At 38.3% G+C, this 23,510-nt stretch overlaps 1 protein-coding gene, 1 long non-coding RNA gene, 3 other non-coding genes and 3 pseudogenes across 5 annotated transcripts; 5 read left to right on the top strand and 3 right to left on the bottom strand.

Moving 5' to 3' along the window:
- The first annotated feature begins 2,718 nt into the window (after positions 1-2,718).
- LOC125198204 lies at positions 2,719-2,797 on the top strand. Its single transcript, XR_007172365.1, has one exon. It is a non-coding gene; the product is annotated as a small nucleolar RNA snoR20a (small nucleolar RNA).
- A 77-nt stretch (positions 2,798-2,874) lies between these two features.
- On the top strand, positions 2,875-2,958 carry LOC125198203. Its single transcript, XR_007172364.1, has one exon. It is a non-coding gene; the product is annotated as a small nucleolar RNA R38 (small nucleolar RNA).
- A 248-nt stretch (positions 2,959-3,206) lies between these two features.
- LOC125198202 lies at positions 3,207-3,291 on the top strand. The gene has a single exon (XR_007172363.1). It is a non-coding gene; the product is annotated as a small nucleolar RNA R38 (small nucleolar RNA).
- A 544-nt stretch (positions 3,292-3,835) lies between these two features.
- On the bottom strand, positions 3,836-7,366 carry LOC125198201 (annotated as a pseudogene).
- A 2,316-nt stretch (positions 7,367-9,682) lies between these two features.
- LOC125198198 lies at positions 9,683-10,206 on the top strand. The gene is made up of 3 exons (XR_007172362.1): positions 9,683-9,704; positions 9,806-9,938; positions 10,052-10,206. It is a non-coding gene; the product is annotated as an uncharacterized LOC125198198 (long non-coding RNA).
- A 514-nt stretch (positions 10,207-10,720) lies between these two features.
- LOC125198196 lies at positions 10,721-11,973 on the bottom strand (annotated as a pseudogene).
- A 62-nt stretch (positions 11,974-12,035) lies between these two features.
- On the top strand, positions 12,036-13,299 carry LOC125198197 (protein FAM32A-like). The gene is given in 4 exon segments (XM_048096606.1): positions 12,036-12,128; positions 12,506-12,651; positions 12,835-12,953; positions 12,955-13,299. Coding segments are annotated over 3 exon segments (396 nt in total). The 5' UTR covers positions 12,036-12,128; positions 12,506-12,518; the 3' UTR covers positions 13,099-13,299.
- A 784-nt stretch (positions 13,300-14,083) lies between these two features.
- LOC125198200 lies at positions 14,084-22,011 on the bottom strand (annotated as a pseudogene).
- Between the last annotated feature and the right edge of the window lie 1,499 nt (positions 22,012-23,510).

The raw sequence follows: 23,510 nt of genomic DNA, 5'->3' as shown, positions 1-23,510 counted from the left end.
TTTTATTTTTTTTTTTTTAAAAGGGTTTTTTAAAAGGTCCCACCCACCCCACCGATAAACATAGTCTAAAACATTAATTTATTTTCTTAAAACCCTGTGACCTAAAAAAAATTGTTTATAAAGTTTTTTAGATGAAGAAAGTAAAGGGCACGATTAGCTCATCATACAGGGATTTAATTCAATTATAGTAGTACAAACATTGCAAAAAAATTTAGGTGGGGTATAAAAAGTGATTCCCAAAATCTTTGGGTTTACCCAATTACAACGAAAGAGAGACGGGCATGCAAGTATATTCTAAGACACGATATCATTTTAAACCGTTACAATGGAGGGTTTAATGCAAGTAGCAAAAAGAAACAAAGTTATTGGCAATTAGAAACAACGCTCATGCCAAAAGAGTAAGCTCAATCCCAAATTCAACAATATGATTCTCAGAAACAGAATTATTTGCACAAGTTGTTGTGCTCTAAAGGTTCAAGTATAACTAGGAAAATACAACCAAGAAACTTCCCACAGGAAATAAAGCAGCGCCCACACCGGTTGATCTGCATCCACAAAGAGAAGACAGAAAAAACGAGTTCAAAACTAATGTGCAATCACAAAGAGAAAATGAAGACACATATCCAAACAAGAACAACACAACTTAAATCAACTAATTGACTACATGACCATTAACTGTTACTTCATTTCTAGCTATATTAGCATGTAAAAGTATTCGATGAAGTGTAGGATGCTTGTGAAATCATATTCAAAAAGGGAATGAAATGAAATGACGAGTATCGGAACAGCATGATCCCATTTCTACTATGATTGTTATTTGATGATATCAAACCATGAAAAGTTGTAATTGTAAAATGTACTACTCCCATGCTGTTATTTCAATTATGCCTAATAGAACACGCAACACATATGATAGAATCACATGACAGCAAAAGACTCCCTTGTGCTGTTCTACTCCAACAAAGGGAACAAACCAACATACCACCACAGGGAATCAAGGCATGTAAGTTTAATCAAGAACATAGGCATCCAAAATGCATTATGAAAGTGATTAAAGAAGGCATGGTATAAATGTGTTTCTTACTTTCCCGTCAAACTGAGCCATCAAAAGAAATTAAGTGTTTTTCTGTGTAAATCAGCTCCAAATTTCAGCAACATATGCGTAATTTCTCAATCTAATCATTTCAATTCAATCTTTGAAGTACGGCAATACAAAAAAACATATATGACCTGCTGCGTGATCAACGAGCTCAATTACATAGAATGCAGCCATACAATTGAGAATATCACACACAGAAATCAAACAGCAATCAATTCGTAACAACCGGGGTCATAAAAAGAAATTAATCAAAATCAAATCGCAAGAAATATATCACCAAAAATAAAATCAAAAGAATCCGCCAATTTAAATAAAATCAAACAAATGAAAAAAGGATCCAAAAAGATGGAGCTAGGGTTGGGGCGAATCCCGGGATCAGTGGGGCCGGGGGCCTTTTTGGTGCCGAGGTGGCGGGCCCCGGGAGGGCGATAAGGGGGGATAGAGCCATTCCGCCAAAGCAGACGTGATACAGAGGCTGGATGGAATTTCCGATGTATTTGTCGATGAATTGTGAGGGCAGATTAAGGATTGCTTCATGTATTTCACGGAGAAAAAGGCTTGAGGTGCGGGGCACTTCTTTCACCTTAAACCCCCTTATCTCGTTGTAGAATGCCTTCAAAGCCATAATTGCCTTTTCTCCGATGGAGAGAGGGATATTTTTGGGGGTGGACTGAATGCTGGAAATGTGGCAGTGAAATCATAAATAAGGGGCATATATCTTTTAAAAAAACCTATTTTCGGCCCAATAATAGTTTATTGGGCTTCATATTTAGTTGAAAACCATATTATACTATGTTTGCAATATAATCAAAAAAATTGTAATTCATGAATAAATTTTGTTTGTTAAAGGTAGTATTTTTACCACGGGTTAATAAATATTTTTACATTACATAAAGTAAATTTATACTATATGACTTTTCAATAATACCCCAGCAAATTAAGTAAATGTCAAATTTTCCAACGTTGAGTCTTTTTAAATTCCCCTTTGTCTCATGTTTTTTCACATGAAACTTAAAAAATGTTTAGGATTTGAGTGATAATAAAAAAAGAGTATAAAAGAGACAAAGTAGATAATTGTATCTATAATAAAGTAAGATAGATTGACTTGGGACAAAGCAAGGTAGTAGTAGCTTTTTCTTAATTACCATGAAAGAAATGGTTAACCCTTTTTATTATAGAAAAATAAAATAGGTTATAGCCCACCCAAATTGATCCAACAAAAAGATAAATCCAGCCAAAATGAAAAGAAGCCCTAGGCCCTAAAGTCATCCTAAATTACAAACTCACCCCCTAACTCTGTTAATATCACAGACCAATTCCCGCTGAATCCTTCCTCTATATAAACCGAACTACTCACTCTATCACCATGGCAGCTCTGAAACCCTAATCCGATAAATGCCTTTGCGTTGAATTTCGTTTTTTTTGTTTGTTTGATTGTTGTAATGAGCTGAAAATGGCAAGTGATGAACTCTCAGAGTGGAATACACGATTGTATCGGGTATGATGACACTCCTTCTGAATAGGAAGATCTGATGCCTCTTGCAGCATTTTGAAATTTGTCGAATTGTTTTTTCGTCGCCAGTTTTTATAAATCGTTTCTGATTAAACTGATGAAAAGAGCCTGTGATGTTAACCTGTATCTAACCTGAAATTCAATATTAGTGATGTTGATTTCATTTGACTAGGACGAACTGAGGCTTCAATGATAGAATTCGTGTTTCTTAGTTTTTGTTCCTTCCGTTTATCTCAAATTAAAACTCACTTCTGCGTGGGGATTCAATGAGTGATGAAAACAATATTTTTCAGTTATCCCTGTCTGATTAAATTCTCGTGCTGATTTCTTTGAATCTGACATGGAATACCCCACAAAGTCGTTGATTACTTAGTGTTTTATGTATATGCGATCTCTTTGCATGTTGTATTCGATTCTCAACCTAGTGAAATTGTTTAACTGTGTTGGTTTTGAATTTGATAAAATGAAGCAGTTGATTATTTATTTGTATCTGTCCTGAAATTCAATATCAATGTTCTTTCTTTTTTCCAGTTTTCTAAACCGTGGTGATCCAATTTTAAAAAACTGAGGTTCTCTGTTACTTGTTTGTTGGGATTCACTGTATGATGAGAATTAAATATTTACAGTTATCCCTGTCTGATTAAATTCCCATGCTGATTTCTTGTAATCTGACAGTGAATTCCCCAAGACACAGTCATTTGGTATCTAAATCTTGTTATATTTGCTTATGTTTTTATCTCTGTATTCTTAAATCTAACTTGTATCTCCCCACGTAATCATTTTGCATCTAAAAAATGTTATGTATCTGTAGAGTTGTTTGATAAATGTAGTGTTGAAGTCATTATCACTCACATCTGTCTGAACTTATGCTGAGAAGCTTGGTATCTTGCTCCTATCCAGTTTTCAAATCTACCCATTCTCTTCTTTTGCATGAAGTCTTTTCATTTGGAGGCTTGCTCGAGTGTTGGGAAGAAATGTCAAGTATTCGGTTTTAATTATTGCCAGCCTTCTATATAGTTCGCTTAGTCAAATATTCCTTGATTTTCGTCTTGTAATTTTGTTCTCTAACGATTGGTTCAGTTATGGCAGCTTCATTGTCTATTTCACTGTCTTTTCGTATTTCTTTCTATTTTTATATAGATTTTTCTGTTTAAATTTTACGTACAATGATGAACATTCAAGTATGTCTTCTGAAAATATAAATACCAAGAGTTTCTTCGTTCTGAAATCTTAATCAATCACATACTGCTTTAATTGAAGTTTCCAACAGTCACATCTCTCACAAGCATTTTCTGTACGGAAATTAAGTATTTGAGTGAATTTTTTGTCGTATAGTAACTTAACAAGGCACAACAAAGAACTCGTAACTCCTCCAATAGTTCCTTCATGACACCCGTCTGTAGCTCTTACTCTTTCACATTGTGAGTAAAAACTCAACGTGCAAGGAAAACCAGCAATTTTTTCTCCTAAACATATAAAGAGTCAAGAACGTTAGTGGCAGGAGAGTTGGATAACCCAGGGAAATTGGAATTTACCTCAGTAGAGGCCTAGCATTCTTAGCTCAGTGATATGACTAGGATCAAGTTCTGACACATGCTTGTTAGTTTCTCTGTCTTCCACCACATACTCCTGAAATGGGAAAAACATAGCAATATGATTCACTAATGGAGATTTCAAAATCTCAAGTTAATAAGATCACGAAAAAGGGCAAAAGATCTAAACCTTTGTCAGCTCTTGCTTGGCAAGAACGTGGTAGTGTCGTTCATTGATCCTCTGACCACATATTATTGCAATGAAGAAGCCATAGAGCAAACCCACCAGCACAATAGCAAGAACTGCAAAGCCGTCAATTTGGATAAACTATAACACATACAAAATCCACATTCTGGTCTCATTTATCAGTAAGTAGTAAATGAATCTAAGTCCATATGCATAATGATGATTGGTGGCGAAAACTAGCAGATGACTTATTTCCTTCTCCAGATTATATTAGCATCGTGCATCCATCCAGTTTTTGGTATCTGCCTTACAGCATCATTATGGCAATGACATACTACTAGGTAGGTACTTTTGATCAAAAGATTTTCTAGAATAGCTACATTTAAATCTTTCCACAGTAAAGAAGCTCTCACTCAACTGTACTCAATATCTGGTTATTCTTTTGTACCACTAAATAGTCCTGACCAAACACTGAAAGTGCTTTCGACATGAAATGTACAAAAGTAATTATATAAGCATGATACATCATCTAAAATTAGCTTTCTTAATAAGAGTTCACTCCAATGTGACTCATAAATTCTGAACATAAAAATGTCAATATTCTCAGTTGATATCCAACAATCCTTTAAAAATTGCATATAATAGAGTAGAAAAAGGAAGCAGTTACCGGCCATAGTATAAAATCCATACGGATGTTCTTCATAACCAAACATCTCCCGAGTTCTTCTCCATAAAATTTGTACAACAGCACACCTAGAAATGCAACAACCTAAGGAAAGTTTTAGTATAGAATTATTAGTAGGGGATACAGTTGAATAGCAAACGTACAAAGAGAAATAACCCAACGGTTCTAAACTATAAAACTGAAATTATATATAGATCTGGAAATATGGTTGCCAATCATACAGCCGGCACCACCATCATTCCTAGTTCACAGATCATATCCTTTGATACCAGGATGTCTTATACATTAAGCCATGATAGTCTAAAGAGACCAGAATATTACAACTTGAAACAGCAAAAGAGGATGCAGGTGATTTTAATTTGACCTTAATAAATAATCAAATCACACATTTAGTTAAACTTTGAACAATGTCATAGTAAAAGTTTTGCAGGAAAGAAGAATGTTGTTACCAGCTGAACAATAACGAAAATGACCGCATGATCCCTTGCAACGAGAAATTGAAATTTCAATCTCAACCACCAACGATCAGGAGGGACATTCGCCCGCAATATGAACTTTGCCCTGCATTCTGTACAGTGAGCAAAAGCAAAGCCTCCTGAATTGTGAAAGGCACAAACTTACTTTAATTTTTTCTGAAGAAAGAGCAAAGGGGAAAAAAGTTTTTAGCAATCGACATAATATCAACTGAGTATCGAGAAATAGATGTATACCTTTGTTGACCTCCAATTATCAAGACAAGATCTGTGGACATACTTTGGGTGCCTTTGCAATGGCAGGGTGCTATTAAATCTTCACCTGCATATATTGATGAAAAGGATCAATAAAATAAGAAAAAGAAACACAAATGACAATAACAACTCGAATAAAGTAAAGGAGTATTTGGAGGATCATTCAGGTCACAAAATGCAAACTAGTCTTCCCAAGAAAAGGAATCTAGGTTATCAACATCGATATACTAAGAGTGTAGATAACCAATAAAGACCTTCAGCATCGAGACAAATGCGGCATTGTGGTTGTTCTGTGCAAACTAGAGAAATACTCTCATCAATTTCGGGAACAGATGGATGCTCAGCAGCTCCAGAAGATTCCACACCCACAGTTATTTCAATTGAGGATGAAGATTCTTCTGATCTTTCTGCTATACTTGGCTGGGATAAAATGGGCTCTGTTTCTGATGAATCCTCAGCCCGAATATCATGCTTTACTAATTGCATTGCTGGTCCTTTGGCAGAAATTTAAATAAAAAAATCATGACAAATACAGATATTGCTGTTGATGTATCAATGCAATGCTTTCTCCTTCCTGCATGGTGTGATAGCACAGTGGTAAAAACAGCCAAAAGAGTCCTAAAGCTTACAGTACACCAGTTAAACTATAAACTGGAGATTCACAGCTGAAATCATATTCAACCCTTATGTACTATCATATTTCGCTGCACCATGCCACTTGATACTAAACTGCAATCTTCAGTCTTATTCAAAGATAACGTATTAATTGCATAGTTACATAATATAGAAACAAGTTAAACTCATATATTACCATTGTCCCTCATATCATTCAACTGTAAATGTGTTTTTGATTCTGGACATCTGGTTGTATCAGTCAGTGTATGGACATATGATTAAGAAAATTACACATCCCCACATCCGTGGAATTCTCCTCATCTTCATACAATCAGAGGGCACACACTGCTTAAATGGGAGTGTGAGATGAAGAAAATTCCAGAGCTATATCCAATGGGCCAAAGCTAGCTTCCCCACAAGCCATATCACATCTAAAGCACTACAATTTCAATCGCTAGAAGCAATCACAAGGGCAGTCAACGACCTATTCAAATTTATTTCCCCTTTGTTTTCAGGATATGATCAGGTGAGGTCATTACATTCTAGGCATTGACTTTACACAACACTTGGTAACACTAAAAACAGGAACATAGATAATGATCCCCTAATTTTGATATTCTAAACCAGTAATACAGCAACAAAAAAATCACGAAAAGACTATCAGCACGTAATCTGGCATAAAATTCATTGCCAATATTAATAAATTGGATGCAATCAAGATGAATAATGGATCAGAAATTGCAATGCCACAATATGAAACAAAACGATTGGTTTAGTGACCTGATTGATGAGCAGTGGATGCAATTTCAGGCGACCATCGGTCCGCAGCAAAATCAGTCGAGTGATTTGAATATAAGGATGGAGAAACAATAAGAGTAATTAGGGTTTTGGAATGTGGAGAAGAAGACGTAGCTGAATAAACGATAGCGTCGAGAGGTATGTGTGATTGCGAAAGAAAATTCGACCGTCACCTTACCAGACAGGACGGCGGGGGAAATTACGATATTGCCGACGTTGTCATTATTAATTTTACATTTTTTAAATCATTGTTACTTGGACTACTTTATTTTATTACTAGTTTTTTAATCTTATTTACTTTAGTATAATTGTAAACTTCATTCTTTAGTATAACTATTAGGAGTAGAAAAATAAAAGAACGCAAATTTACAATATTTATATTTGCAATAATAATCATTAAAATAACGAAGGTACTAGTCTCATAACGTGTGAATTTTAATGGCATTCCACTTAAAATGGCCTATTTCCTTAAATGAACACTTCATTTCTACTTTATTACTCGCTCCATTCACAAATAAATATTTTGTTTTATTATTTTTATTCGTCCATCAATACAGTCTCATTTATCTTTTACTAGTTACTATTTTCATATTCCATTAACTTTATTCCCTCATATTTTATTACTCCTTCCGTCCCACAAAAATAAACACACTTTCATTTTTCGTCCGTTCCACAAAATTACCTCATTTCAATTTATGAAAATTTCCCACAAATTTATTGCTCATATATATCAATTTATTTACAACTTATATCACTTGATCCACTCGTTAATAATACGAGTCTCACTATCATCCACTAACAATACTTTTACCATCCTTCTTCATCTTTCTTACTTTACCAATTACTTCATTCGTTCGCCATTAGGAGTTTCATTGACTTTTCTCGACTCGCTTTATAAAAATGATAAATAGTTAAAGTAGAGAAATGGTAAAGTAGAGAGAATAATGTATAGAAGACTCTCGGAAAAGGTGGACGCTCGTCTCGTGACGCTATAGTGTTCCACAAGAATATGCACTCTTTCCTTTTTAGTCCATTCCACAAGAATATACACTTTCTAATTTTGAAAACTCCATTATCTCTAACGTGGATTCATTCTCCACTAATAATATTTTAATTACTTTTTCTCTCTACCTCTCTTTTACTTACCAATTTTGCATTAAAACTTGTACCGAACTCAAAGTACATATTCTTTTGGGACGGAAAGAGTATACATTTTGATTGAAGGCTTCAGTCATGTGATATTTTCCCATTTTCTTATTACAGGCTAATGGTGTTCTAGCATATGTGGTGAAGCTGGTTACGTATCTTGGCCTCTGGTGGTAAGGATCTTTAAAGAGTTTTCTCATATATGGCATGCTTTATTTCTTCAAAAAAAAAATCTTTTTTTTAATGATGTATTTCTCATCGAAACTCATGAGCATTGTGCGCTTAGTTGCTTAGTGCTTGCTCGAAATCTCTCAAGCACTGTTTCTTGATTTATATTCCACACAAGTGGCTAGATGTAGTCAACGTTTTAAGCCAAGATGGTTTTTATCTTGTAAGTTCCCTAACTTTCTAGTGCAGAGTTTATGGATATCTTTGTAAATTTTTGCATGTTTGGAATTTTCAACCCTACAATAGTTTATGATCATTTGGGAGAGAGATTTTCTGCATTAATTTTCGGGAGCTTCGTCTTTTGCAAGTAAGTATTCATGGCTATATGAAGGTACTTCTAATTGTCCATTTGTTCTCAGTTGTACATGCTTTTTCCTCTGTTTTTCCCAAGGGCCATGTTACTCTATCTTCAACAGATTCTGGATCGTATGGAAACTTAATTATTGATTTCTATGGGTGAGAATTATGGTTCTATCCTCATTGTAGTCTTTGTTTCCTTCCCTACAGCAGTACTTCTTTGCTGTGTAGCTAAAAAAACAGTAACGTAATGAAAGACAGATGGAATCTTTGTACCTAAATTGTGGAAATTCGTTGCTGATATAATGATCACTTAACCGAAAGTTAAAGATTGATGCGCTGTCTTGGGCTGTTCTTGCTATTACCTGTTGCATAAAGCAGGTAATGCTGCCTGAGCTTATGCCATGGCCAGTACACAGCAATTGAGATCTTTCTCAACCTTATATCAGTTTCTTATACATAAACTACGATTGTGACAGGCAAAGGCAATAATTTAGGAGGACGAATGGGAAATGCCTGGTCTGGGGAAAGCACCATCCAAGGTAGTGATAATGATCCGTGATCCAGCCTTTTTCACTGGATGGTATACCATGCTCCAAATACATTACATGTAAAAGTAGGTTCCAAACACGACGACTACCAGCCAGACAAATACTTATTCTTGTACACTTAAATATGGTTGTGGCATATTGCTTCATATCACCTTTCCACATTAGCTTCGTGATGATCCGGAATACGGGTTGATCAAACTTAGTTAGTAAAGAAATAACAAAAGAAAATTATGATTCGACAGGTGGGGCTTAGTTTGTAACTTCCATTATGTGCCGGAAATCCTGGGAGCCTTCTTTCTGGACCGTACCAGCTCTGTTCGACCATGTAAGCTTCCAACAATATTTTTAAGCACCTCTCATCAAACTTTCAGTTTCTCCCATACTTTTATGTGGTGTTCCTTACAATTCTTCTTTTGACCGAGCTAGGAGGGACGATGACAAATGCAAAACAAAGTGAGCACACATCATCATCTTCACATATAGATGTCATATCTGATCCATTAGAAGCATGTCTCTGTGAATCTCATCATAGCACAACTCCCACATTGCAGTAGACTGGGTTGGTACTGCATTACATTTTTTATTTGTGAATGTGGTAAGATTTGGTACATATCATGTGTTCATTGATTGATTGTAACATTTTGAATGGAAAAAATTTTCTGTTTGTTGCAGGTATGGCAAGTATTGGAAGCTGTATTGCGGAAAGGTCCCTAGCAGGATTATAACTGGAATTTACTTGTAGTAAATTGTGGATCTTTTAATATTTTGATATTGTTGAGGATTCACTTGCAATTGATCTATCAAATAAATGCTGCCTCTATTTTTGTTGTAAATTTGAAACGATTTCTCAGTTATTGCATGAACTTCCATTTCAAATAGTATCAATATTTTTTACCTAGACGAATTGCACTAAATCCTTGTAATCCAAATGATTTTTTATTAGTAAAAACATCACAAAATGAAACCATCACCCTCAAATATCAGTTTTGAATGAAAGAGAAGTTCCTCTCAAATATAATCTGGAAAAGCAACATCTTTCGGAAGATCAGACATTGACATAATCAGATGGATGGATTAGTTAGTTCCACAGCACATTATCCAAACAAATTGAAGTATCAAATGTCACAAATAAATCAACTCAAGTTTCAGTCTTTGCTTCGAAACAACACAATCTGCAGAAAACAGAGCCATTTATGCACATTCTCTTAAAATATTCAGATAGATTTATTCATGATTTGCCTGATAAACAACAAGAACTGAGGGCATTAAAAATGACAACTAGAATAACTCTAATTATAGCTTATGCACAAGATTCAGCCTTTTACCCCAATGCAGCAGCAATGGCAACAATGGCAATGGTAGTATTACAGACAAAGGAAACAAGTAAGAAACTCAACCTAAGAGATTCAAATACCAAACAATTATACTTGTACAAATACATACCCTACTTGTCTACTCACATCCTCAATCACTGCTATCACTGTTGTTGTTATCCTTGTTGTTTTCGGCATTGTCGTTATTGCCGATGATCCCATGGCCGTGGTGGTGGCTGTTGTTAGTCTCAGACCGCCTATTCTTGAGCTGCGATAGCTCTACCTGCGTCTTCATGAAACACTGCATTCTCTGCAACTCCAACTCCTTTGCAAACTTCATCCTCTGCTTCTCCATCTCCACCAACTGCTGAAGTTTTGCAGTCTCGGCTTGCTCATACGCCTCACCAAATTTCAAGATAGCCCGAGTGAGCTCCTTCATTGAATTCCCACTCCCATCATTCTTCTTATTCATCAAATTAGGCCTAATTGCACGCACATTATTTACCACTCTAGGCATCATCGGCCTCTTGTAGCTATCTGGAGGCAAACCATCGGATGAATCAGCTGAATTATCCGGTTCAGATTCATCATCGGAGTCGACAGCAGGCCTTTTGCGGTTAGGCTTCTGCTGAGGCTGGGCAGAATTTGACCTAATTCCTACTGGTATTCCCATCGGAACTCTTTGATAGGGATTACTGGGCTCCGGCGGCGGCGTGGCAGCGGAGGTCATCTTCGCAGTAGGGCCGATCAATTCGTCGAGCTTGTCGTAAAATCGCCACTTGCTCGGCCTGCGCCGGCGGCGATCTTGGCCTTCTCGGCCTTGTACTTCTTCTTAACGGTATCGATTCGGTTTTTGCACTGGATGTCGGTTTTGGGGGTTTTAGAGTAATCCCCGCGGCTGCTAACAACGTCGGCGACGTCTTTCCAGTGCTTCTGCTTGAGATTCCCGCGGCTGAGCTCCAAATACCTCTCGCCCCAGGCCTCGATTAGGACGGCGGTGGCGCCTTCGCTCCAGCAATCTCACGGCCGCCGCCGGAGCCGGGGTTTTCTGGTTCTGGATGGGGAGAGCGAGGGTGAGGGAGTTGGAGGATGGCGGTGGGGCGGCGGCGACGGTGACGGCGATCCGCCCGTTGGAAACCGGAGAGGGCTGGGACTGGATTTCTTCGTCGTCTTCCATAGATGAAGGAGATCTGGGTGATTGATTTCGGATCTGTAGAGAGAGAGAAAGGGGAATTAGGGTTTAGTTTAGGTTGACCGGTAAAATTTGGGGGTATGTAAATTGTAAATGATGGACGGGAAGTAATGGGACGAAAAAGAAAAAATAAAAATAAAATTATTCAATTTTTGAGGGGCCCACCCAGACCTCATTAAAAACTCCCCCAAATCAGTCTGTTCAACTAATAATCCACAAACCTAGAATCATAATTCTTGCTCAGGTATGCTCTGCCGCTCTTATCGTTTTCGAAATCATTGTTTTTTCATCATTATTATGCATATTCTTATTTCGGAAATTTGTTGTTTGGCGGAAATCGATCATTCTTGCACTGGAAAGCTGTTACGTTAGATTTAATCTCCGCGAGGCCTAAAATTAGGGTTCTTATCCTATTTCCTTTTAAAATAAATCCACCCAAAAAGACTGAAGATTGCATCTTTAATCAGGGAAGTCATAGGTATAATCGACAAGCCGGGTTGATTTCGACCTAGTTGTTTCCTTGTTCTGCCATTTTAATTTCATTTAATTTAATTTTATAAGTATGGTAGATTTATGGATTTGAGTGTTTGTTGCGATTACTGAAGTTATTAGTATTGGCAGGAGAGAGAAAGAGATGTCTGGGTATGAGAATGTGATTGGAGGAAAACTGAAGCTTAAGGGTAAGGCACTCGATGTGAAGGCCGGCGGAGTGAAGAAGAAGAAGAAGCAGAAAAAACAGCATGACCAAATTTCTGAAGCTGTGGAGAGTGAGTGTTCTGCAATTCTTTGTCTTTGTACCCTACAATTTGACGCTTCTTTGTGCTTGTGTATATGCTAGTATGATTTATTTACGCATATTGATATTGTCTAGTCCTTATGCAGCATTTTATTTGTTAGAGTTGTAGTGTATTTATCCTCTATTCTGATAGTTTTTCTTACTGGTGAAATAGGCGAGAATGCAGAGATAGCAAGTGATTTGGAGAAGCAAGAGAGTGCTGATCCTGATAAATCTACTGGAGATGATAGATCTGCGAGCTGGGATAGCAATCTGACCCCAGCAGAGAGACGGGTACATGGAACAAAGGGAGAGAATCGACCGTCATAAGCTGGCAAAGACATCTAACAAATCACACCGTGACCGTATTGAGGATTTCAACCAGTATCTTGCTAACATGAGTGAGCATTATGATATTCCTAAAGTTGGCCCAGGCTAAGCATCATTCCACATCCACCGCTTTGTTTCAATCATGTGTTTATAATCTGTTGTTTTGTTGGTCTAGACCACTTTTACCAACCTCAGAGAAGTTAATCAAATGTGTAATCATCTCTTGTTGACGTTTATGTAGTGGTGTTTTCCTTCCAATTTGACATTGTAAGATTCAGGATTTAATATAAGCTTTGAGCTTTTTGGAAAAGGCTTTGTTAACACTTGATGATTCATATCTATAGTGAGAGCATCATGCATTCCTGTCTACAACAAATATAAACACAATAATTGGTTAATATGTGCTACTAAGCACAATTTCAACTCTTAATCCAACAACAATTTCACTAAGGTTACAAACCAAAGAACATAATATACAACTTTAGCAGAATACTCTGAGTGAAGCAGCTGAACTAGTAGTATATACTCAATTTATCGAAAATTCTCCTACAAGTTTCCGTGTTTCCACAAGCTAAATTATCTATCTGGAAAACTTTAATTTGGAGTCCTCAAAGCTGGTGGAATCACACATTTGATGAGCCTCACTCTTCCCTTTCTACCAGCATGTAGAGGATTGACGCCTTGGAAATCCCAGCGTGGAATGATGATTAAGAATTCAAGCATGGTATAAACAGCTCAAAGCATGAATGGTGGACGGAAGGTGGCTCAATACACTTCTCAATGATGTTAATCTTACCTCATGACATGCATTTTGTACTCGGAGATCTCACAGATTTCAACAATGGAGGAGAAAATTTCCCTTTTCAGGATGAATTGGTGTATTTGTCACCATGTGAGAGCATATAATTCATTTGCTCTCTCATTTCATTCTCAATTAACTCTCCTAGCTGTTTCAAATGCAAGACTCTCTCTCTAAACATCAAACCAACAAGGGGATAATCCAATGAGCTTCATCACAAAGTAACTTAGTCACAATCATGTATCCATTGATAAGGAGAAAACGTAGATGATTTGACATTCGAATACCAATAGTATAAAACAAATAGAATCACACACTGTAATAAATAATGGGAGAGCCACAATTTATTCATAAGACAAACATGAAAAAATACCCGATTGATGCCCTCTTATTAGTGACCGAAAAACATGGGGCATCTACAACAAATATAAATTAAAGAAAGCAGCTACGCAGACAATATCCAGACCCATCATCTCAATCAATTAAAAGCATCAACACTAGCATGCCTCATTGCTCTCTTCACAACGCAACCAACTCAGCTCCAATGTAATGCTAAATAACAGCATCATCTACCAAACCATGCACTAATCACCGAGTTTAGTCCTCAAGATTGCGGAAACCAGCAGTCAAATCATCGTGGAGTTTCTGGAATTTCGCGATCAGGACGTCCTCTCCTTCTGCCGGATCCTCAAACTTCTGGGAACTGCACCATTTTAAACGACCATGGATGAATATCACGCTTAAAACGCTATACTAATAACAAGCAGGTTAGGTGGTTTAACTTACACCAAGCGGTAGAACAAATCTCCTAGACGGTGCTTGATAAGGGTGTAGGATATCTTCTGTCCGTCCATACCAGCTCCTCGCTCCACTGCCTGCACATGAAATTACATTTTAAAGTCAAGATCTAATCACTTCTTGCAGTTACCATCAAGTCTCAAATCACTAAGCGTCTAATACTTTACCTGATTAGCCAAATTGTAGAAATGAATAATGTTTCGCATCATCCAAACAGACTTGTAGAATGGACAGAACTTGTCGTAGCTGTGACAAGAAAAACAACATTGTAACTTCTAATATTTAAACACTGTATGAAAAAATATCAAAATAGTTGCAAACACTGACGGTGTAAATGCATTCTGGGCAAGATAGTCCTCCCTCAAGAGTTTTGCCGTTTCCAGAATAATTTTATCTGTTTCAGCAAGAGCATCTTTTCCGACAAGCTACAACAACACAAAATTCCAAAATGAATTTCTATAAGGAAATATGGCGGCACTCAGGTTGAGTTTAAGTTATTAACAAAACACAGGATCATGCTATCATTATAGGGACAATTCTTGTTGTACCTGCAAAATTTCATTCAAATCATCCTCTCCGAAGCACTTCAAGCTTTGTCCCTAATGTCATAAAATCTGAATCAAACTTCTCATAGAAGGATTCCAGTGCCTGAAAGAAGATCAAATTTCAGCATTCCAAAAAAGAGACCCATTTAATCCGGAAAAAAGGCACAAAAAAAGCTCCATCATTTTCACAAGATAAAGCCTACCCCTGAATACTTTGAGTAAGAAATGAGCCAGTTCACAGAAGGAAATGTTTTCTCTGGGCAATTTTTTTGTCTAGACCCCAGAAAACCTGAAATTGCAAACAAAGGTACATAAATTCCAGATTAGAGTTGGAGTTGTCTTGGTGGAAAACTGGACATTTGCTAGTAATTCATAATCTGAAGACACCTTTACCTGAACAATACTGAGAGTTGCAGATGTAACAGGGTCAGAAAATCTCCTCCAGGGGAGAAACGGCACCACAATAGTAACATTTCCCAGTCCTTTCAGGTCCACGAGACATTTTACTTTTCAACCGCTCTAGAAGGATGCCAAACGTGCTGCCAAATAAGCAGGATATCCACTGTCAGCAGGCATTTAAGCCTGCACTCGGAATCGCATGTCAACAAAGTAAATATGAATACATACTTGTTCACAGTAGCAATAAATAACCAATACACAGGCGAGAAAAATTGTTGAAGGTATTAAACAGCCAACAAAATATAAATAGACAAGAATATGAGTGAAAATATATGAACCACTGATTTGGATGGTGAAGCAATTTTGTGATACTCCTCGACCAGAAATTTCAGCAACGCCTCTGCCCAACGAGATGTCGAATCTGCCATCATACTGACATTGTAGCCCATATCTCTAAAATATTCAGCAATGGTAATTCCTGTAACAAGCCAAGGTTGCTTATAACATTGCATGATGCAGACCATGCATCAGTTAAAAAAGCGTGTTGAGGAGTATAGCTTGATTTTTTTCCCTTTTTTTCCTGGCTAAGTCACCTACTAAATCACCAATCAAGGTTACTCTAGATATACAATAGATCAAATCAATTTAAAAAAATACTTGCTTTATCTTTGTGGTATATTATTCTAAATAAATTATCCCTTACTCGACAATCAACCCCCAAAGAAAATGATATTGCCCCTAAAAACACTATATTTACTCATTAGGATATAGGAATTGGGACCATTTCCATCTCTGAAGTGTGTAACATTGCTTTTTTCAGTATCAACTCTCAGAAAATGAACACAGTGATTATAATGGTTACCTGTGTAAATTGAAGCCCTCACGAGCAGCCACAGGCATGTTTGAGGTGTTACACAAGTGTGGTACGTTTCATGACAGATTCCCCCCTGCCATCAGGCAGGGTCATTTAAATTGGGGGAAATCCAAAGCACCTGCAGATAATACCTAGGTCAGACACTTCGATTACCTAGGTTGATTAAACATAAACCAATTTTCATCCTCACCCATTTCGTTTCCTCTTTCTCCACATCCAACATAAACAACAGTATCAGAATTAGAGTACTGCATTATGGAAGCAAAAGAAAACCCGTTAGAAGTTTAGAACTTGCATTAAACATTTGCAACAAAGTTTATGAGAAGTCAATGCTAGTTGATGAAGTTCACCTTGGAGAGCGCCTGACTAATGACAGTTTTTCCACAACCAAATGCACCAGGAATGGCACAAGTACCACCAAGCACGGAGGAATAGAGCATCAAGAACACGCTGAAATGAAGCAGATAATCAGATTATACAAGGCTTAGATTGACATGAACTTATGAAAGGTAGGGGGGTTCTGGAAACATATTAATAGGAAAGGTATCCTAGTTATAAGAAATCACCTGTCCGGTCAAAGAGGAGTATCCGGCAAGCTTTGAAGCTACAGGCCTAGGTGTACGCACAGGCCAGGGGCTGCAATAAGTAGGCATATCAAGCTAAGCTTCTGCTTGTTTTATAATCCATAGCAAATATATTCATTAGTCAGCCACACTCTAAACTATCCAAGGTTTAGATGCTAACCTGAAGCATGGTAACTGTTTTTTACTCCTTGGAACTCAAGCTCAAGGACAGTGTCCTGCAAACAGTTAGAAATCCAATGTTAAATGATTATATATTTTCTCAGGAATACATAGATAGCTTGATAAGCATGTGCTCCTCTCCATGAGAATAAACCTTCAATGAGTATTGACAGAGGCTACATAGGTTATCTTCCCCATAGCATCAGGAGGAAGAGCAACATGATGCTGCATTAAACTGTTCTCGTGTACAGTCTGCACAAAGAGTTCATGTATGAGCTTAAAATTCAGCAGTAGTATATAATATCCCTCCGTTCCATAAAAATAGTATTCTTTTCCATTTTGGTCCGTCCGACAAAAAATAGCCCATTTCTATTTTTGGCAAGTCTTTTCTCTCTTATAATGTGGGCCCCATTCTCTACTAACAATACTTAATCACTTTTCTTTCTAATAACAATTTCGCATTAAAACCCGTGCCATCTCCAAAGTCTCTATTTTTATGGGACGGAGGGAGTATCAAGCAAGATATAAATTACTAGTCTGGATGAGTCACAAACTCACCGCATATAAGTCACCTCCTGTCAAAAGATCACCCTCTCCTGCCATTATAAAAATATTTACAAACAGTTAGGAGCAACCACTTTGTAGGGGGCATTTCTACCTCAACAACATGTGTGTCAAAATTCAAATAGCATAACTTTGGTTTTCAGACCTATTTTCTTTGGTTGAAATTCCCAAAGTGTATCTTTTGTCGAGTGCTGGGACAGATACACCACGGGAATGTACACATCACCAGACTTTATGGATGGTTCTGAGAGGCCTCTGCATTGAAAATTAACCCAAAAGCAAAGCAAGAAAAGCAATTAGAATATATTTAAACATCAGGTTCAAACCAAATTTTACAGCTATAATGTCAAATTATGATAACTAGATAATAAATTGACCAACCTGAATACCATCAAATATATTTCCCAAAATTCCAGGACCCCGTTCAACTGACAGAGGCTGTAAAAGTCAGTTAACGAGTAAAGGGCTCAGCTGTTAAGTTTATAATAATAAATACAATAACATAATTCAAAATAAAAATTTATGATGACGTGAGGGAAACCCTTTGCGTCAAGAACGGGGTCATTCACCATCAGTCCAGCTGTTTCCTCATAAACTGCAACAAAAAACATAAAAATGACTATAGTAACAAATTTTGAATAGAATGAGCACAAGTAAGAGAACAGATTGCTTTCTCATATCTGTAAACTCAATCCACAGTAGAGCACCAAGTCCATAAATCCAATAGGTGTGTCATATAACAAACAGAATAGAAAGGTTCTAGAGCATTTGTGATGCACTTAATATACTACTATCAATATAGCTAACCCTGAATCGTGGCAGAATCTCCTTCCAACCGAATAATTTCCCCAATAAGATTGTCGTGTCCAACACGAACGCTCATACATAGCAGCTCCGGCCATTCCATCAGCAACAACAACTGGTCCGGATACCTATAAAAAAATAGAGAAACATACATAAGAAAGACATAAAACATGTAAAATTTCCAGCTTTTTTTGCAACCCCATGTCTTTCACACAATGGTGGATCGGATGAGAAAGATTCGTCCTATTTGAGGAATTAAACAACACAACAAACGTGTTAAAAACAATATGAACAATCTGGATCAAATTAATATATCGACATTTGCAAATCAGAGAAATTAAACATCCGATCCAAAGTATTAAAATACTAAAGCAAATTAATAAATCAGATCCAAAGCAGGGTGCATCCAAATTGGAAAGCAAAGTAGCTGATTGCGCACATAACAACAAAGGAACGCCTAAGCTCACCTTGCGAACGTATCCGTACTGCTCTCCTTCTCAGCATCCTCTAGTCTGTTATGCCAGCGGACCTCCGTGACGGACGGTATGGTTTTCTGATTGAATCAAGATCGACGAGAAGTCGCGATTTAGATTTTCATGAGTGTGTGAGAGAGGAGTAGAACGTGAAGATTGATGTGGGTAGTTGATGCTGAGCTCGTTGCTGACTGATTAATATTTTGATCATTCCTCGAGGGCAATTGATGCTTTCGCCGGCCAAGCAATGCTAGATTAGCTACGTGGCACGGGATTCCCTGTGCAGAACGATGCTGATCCAAAATATTGAGTGGGCACAAGCCCAACTAAGCTGACTTTTGTCGATTTATTACTAATTGGTTGAGATATGATATTATTATACCTGCAGTAAAATATCTCAGTATAATTTGTGTTACTTTGCCATTTATTGATGGTTGCTTTAATACCAAGTATGAAGAATAGTTGTTGCATTATTGTACATATACAAAAACAAACTATGATCTCCAGTAGTTAATGAAATATGATATAGTTCGTCATTTAATCAATTCGTCTGAGTTTATTACCGTCCCTGGCTAATATAATTCATCCTGCTTTTCCATTTCTGGTCCGTCCACATATAATTTTCAGCCTCACTTCACTTTTTACCATTTTTGGCAGCTTGACTCATATTCCATCAACAATCTCCAGGTTCCTACTACCACATTTTTAAGTTATAAAACTAATATATAAAGCGTGCACTCCATCGCCCACTAACTTTTTCAACCCATTTTTCATTATGAATTCTTAAAATTCAAGGCCTTGGCCAAAATGATCAATTATTCCTCCACACGGACTACACTAGTTAATTAAATGTAATATCGCTGGCATAGAAAAGGAACAGGATGAGAAGGTGTCCAAATCCAAAGATGGGTTCGCTTTTCAACATTTCCGCATTTCCCAATGTAAGGCCGCCGCTCAGATTAAACCTAATTATGGCAAGAATTTCGCAGCGAGTCAGTCATCCGGCGCGCGACAGAGTGATCGGACGGGAAATATAAGGGTAGGGATACAATGTCGGATACTCTAAATGGGTGTCGAGGAATCTCAAGTGTTTTGGAGATATTGCCGGAGGAGTAGGGGCCAGGCTGGCGGACCGGTGCTGGCGGACCCGGACTACCGCGACCGCACGGAGGGGAGGCGGCCGAGAACATCCTCATTGGAAACGCGGCCACTATCCTCCGGCAGCGCGGCAGGAGCTGCTGGAAATTAGCGAGAGATTCGGGTGGGACAACGAGGATAAGAGCGGGTGGAGCAAGGTTGATTTCGGCCTGCTGGGGACGTCTAGGGGCGGAGGATTCCCCGGGCGGCGGCGGCGGCGCGCGTGGGTTTGAACAAGGAGGAGGATGTGCGGAGGAGTGAGAGCGGAGGAGGGGGAGAAGAGGAGAGAGGAGAGATAGAGTGAGGCGACTGAGGAAGAAAGCGACTGCTATGGTGGAAGAAGGGGGTATTTTCTCCGACTCCGGCCGCCGGCGGAGTCGGGAATGGGAGTCCTTTTCCGGGGCGGGAAGCCCTGTTGAAGAAGCTTCTCAATCCAGAATAATTCATGTACTGTTGTACAATCTTTTTTATTTCATGATAGGATATTCTTGTGCAACTTTTGAAAATTCAATTATTCCAAAGCAATACACCACTTTTAATCCCCACTTTTAATAACATAAATTTTATTTTCTTTATAAATTTAATGCTATGAAATTATTAAAAAAATTTAAAAATTGATCTTTTCATTTTTTCATTAATCACAGGAACAAAAATTGATCTTTTCATTTTCTCGCTAAGCGTTTGCATGGCTACTCTTCCCACTGTAAATTCCCAAAAACTTTATGCCGTCATCCTAAATTCCTTCCCATTTTACTAGACTTCGTATCTGCACTGGACTTCGCAATAAAATTAAATTCACAATTATTCAATTTACTTACTTAAAATTTACGAATTAAAATGTCATTACCTTAATACGGAAAATTCGATACTTCATTAAAAGAATTACATAATACTTAAAAAAATTACATAATTAAAAATATACATAATACCTAAAATTACATAATCATAAAAGTCGAGAAATACAACTCCCTCTCACCTCCGTCCCGTCGCCTCGTGCCGTTGCTCGCTCCGACGTCCCCGCCCCAATCTCGACGTCTTAATCATCAATGGGTGGCATTCCTAATCGGCGCATGCATCGACCACATCCTGCACGCCTTTTGTACAGATCGTGCGTGCTAAACCACTTACTCGTGCTCGCATCGTGGTCTTCGTTAGGCGCGGGCGAGACGATCGTTACCTTCGCTTTCCGGGCCTCCGATTCGACCTCGTAGGACCCGTTACCGCTGCCGCTCCCTCGCCATCCGGCCGCAGCCTTTGCCCCATCGGGCGACGACGACGGCGAGAGTCCGATCGTGGTAGCGGGCCACTTCCTGGCTCGGGAGCTCGGCAACCAAGACTACCGTTGTACTCACCGGAAGAGTCGATCTTCGTCCGTTTCCCAGCCCGAGTCGACACCCACAACAAACTTTGCGAATCCCGACCACGGAAAGGCCCCCATTGGTCAAAATCTTTGAACTTCAATTCTTTGTCTGGCACGGCCGGCTCGTTTCTTCACATCATCCTCGACATGTCGCCGGTTGCCATGCACATGTTGTTTTGCAGAGGACGGCAAAACGACGAGCTTAGGCCTCAACCGAAGCCACGTTTCCGCATTGCTCGGAAGTCGAGGCTTCGCCCGACGGTTTGCTATGAGGTAGGCCTCACTAATGCGAAGCCACACCGGCAACATCGGTTCGGCCCGACATAGGATCCTCTACTACACCGATCCAGCCTTCGCAAGCGCGACATTTTCCCACACGGTCCCAGATCGTCTCCTCTCCGCTCATCCTCACCCTCCTCCTCCTCTCGCCCCCGTGTGCGAGGAAGAGCTCGGACTTGCCCTTGCCCCTACTCCCGCCCCGGCCTTGCCTCGCTTTGCTCGCCCTTGCAGCGAGCTTCCGCCTCATCGGAGTCTCACGGATCGGCGATAGCCTCAACTCCGCTCCGGCTCCTCAAAAGAGAAAGTCTCGATGTCGTGCTGAGTCTCCGAACGTACTAGGGGAATAATCGGCCAACAAATCTATATAGGCATAGAGCATTCCCTAGACGTCCCTCGGGCTCCCGTATCGATCGACCCACCCACCGCCATATTTGGCGCGTACTCCCATCCCCTCGCCCGGGCATCATCCCACCCACCCCCGCCATATTTGTCGGCATACCGCCCATCCCACGCCCGGCATCATCCCACTCATCCGACTCATCCAATTGAACATGTTGTAGAACATTTGGGGATTCATCCCCGCCATCCGGGATTCATCCGCAAAGTTTCCTCCGTTTCGTGGGAATCATGGGTGTGTTTCCTCCGCTCGTGGGGGGGAGTTCCTATTGTACTCTATTGTAGTAGAAATAAAATTTGTAGATTTAGAGAGAAACTTGCCAACACAAGTGGTGTGAATGAAATGAAGTTCAACGAGTCATATTTATAGAGTCTTTTTTTAAAAAAATAAAAATAAAAATAAAAAAATTCAAACTCGGACGTCCGAAGTCGCCACTACGGCGGACGTCCGCCCGCCCGTGGGGTGACGGGCGAGGCCATCCGGACGGGCATATGGGACGGGCGGCCTTCCCTCATTACGGCGGACGTCGACGACGCTCCTACGCGACGTCCGCCATTGGAGACGCTCTTATTACCTTCATTATTTATTTTCTCAAACCTTTTCACTTCCAACTCAAATATTCTAAAAATGAAAAAAAAGTTTATAATTTTGTTAAAATAGTCACAGTGACATTTTTGTTATTATCTCTAAAACTCTTGTTTTGTGTACAGATAGGGATATGATTAATTGATAACTCACTCATTAATGGCTAATTACTACTATTTTATGATCGATTTTAGAGATATAATGGTATATAAATTGTCATATGTAATTTATTTTTATTTTTTAATATTAAAAATATATTAATAACTACCAAAGTTAGGATTTTGAATCGGATGTCAATATAGTATAATATATCAATACAATGATTGAAGATTCTAACACAATTTAATGTTGACATTCTACACAATTATGATAGATATTTTGATATTTAACTGATTGTCGAAAAAAATCCAAAATTCATACAAAAAATTCAAATTTTGAAATCGAAACACGCAGTGCAATTGAGATTTCGTTAGATTCTTATGCAAAAACATTTAATTTGATATATGTTGTGTGAAAAAATAATTTAAATTAAAATAGTTATATAAATTTAAAATTTTATGATATTTTTTAAAAGTTAGTTATAACTAATTTATTATTTTTAAGTACTAATATTAATACTATAATTCACATTTTTTATTCAGTAAATGATCTTGGGTCTTGATTCAAAGATCTAAGTTCTACTATCATTTAGTTATAGTTATAGATATTTGAATAAATAATGGATTTAACATTGAATGTAATTTGTTACCCCTATCATGTTCTCA

The sequence above is a fragment of the Salvia hispanica genome, unplaced genomic scaffold (assembly GCF_023119035.1).
Source record: "Salvia hispanica cultivar TCC Black 2014 unplaced genomic scaffold, UniMelb_Shisp_WGS_1.0 HiC_scaffold_128, whole genome shotgun sequence".
NCBI lineage: Eukaryota > Viridiplantae > Streptophyta > Magnoliopsida > Lamiales > Lamiaceae > Salvia > Salvia hispanica.
This window is presented reverse-complemented; position numbering and strand designations above follow the sequence as displayed.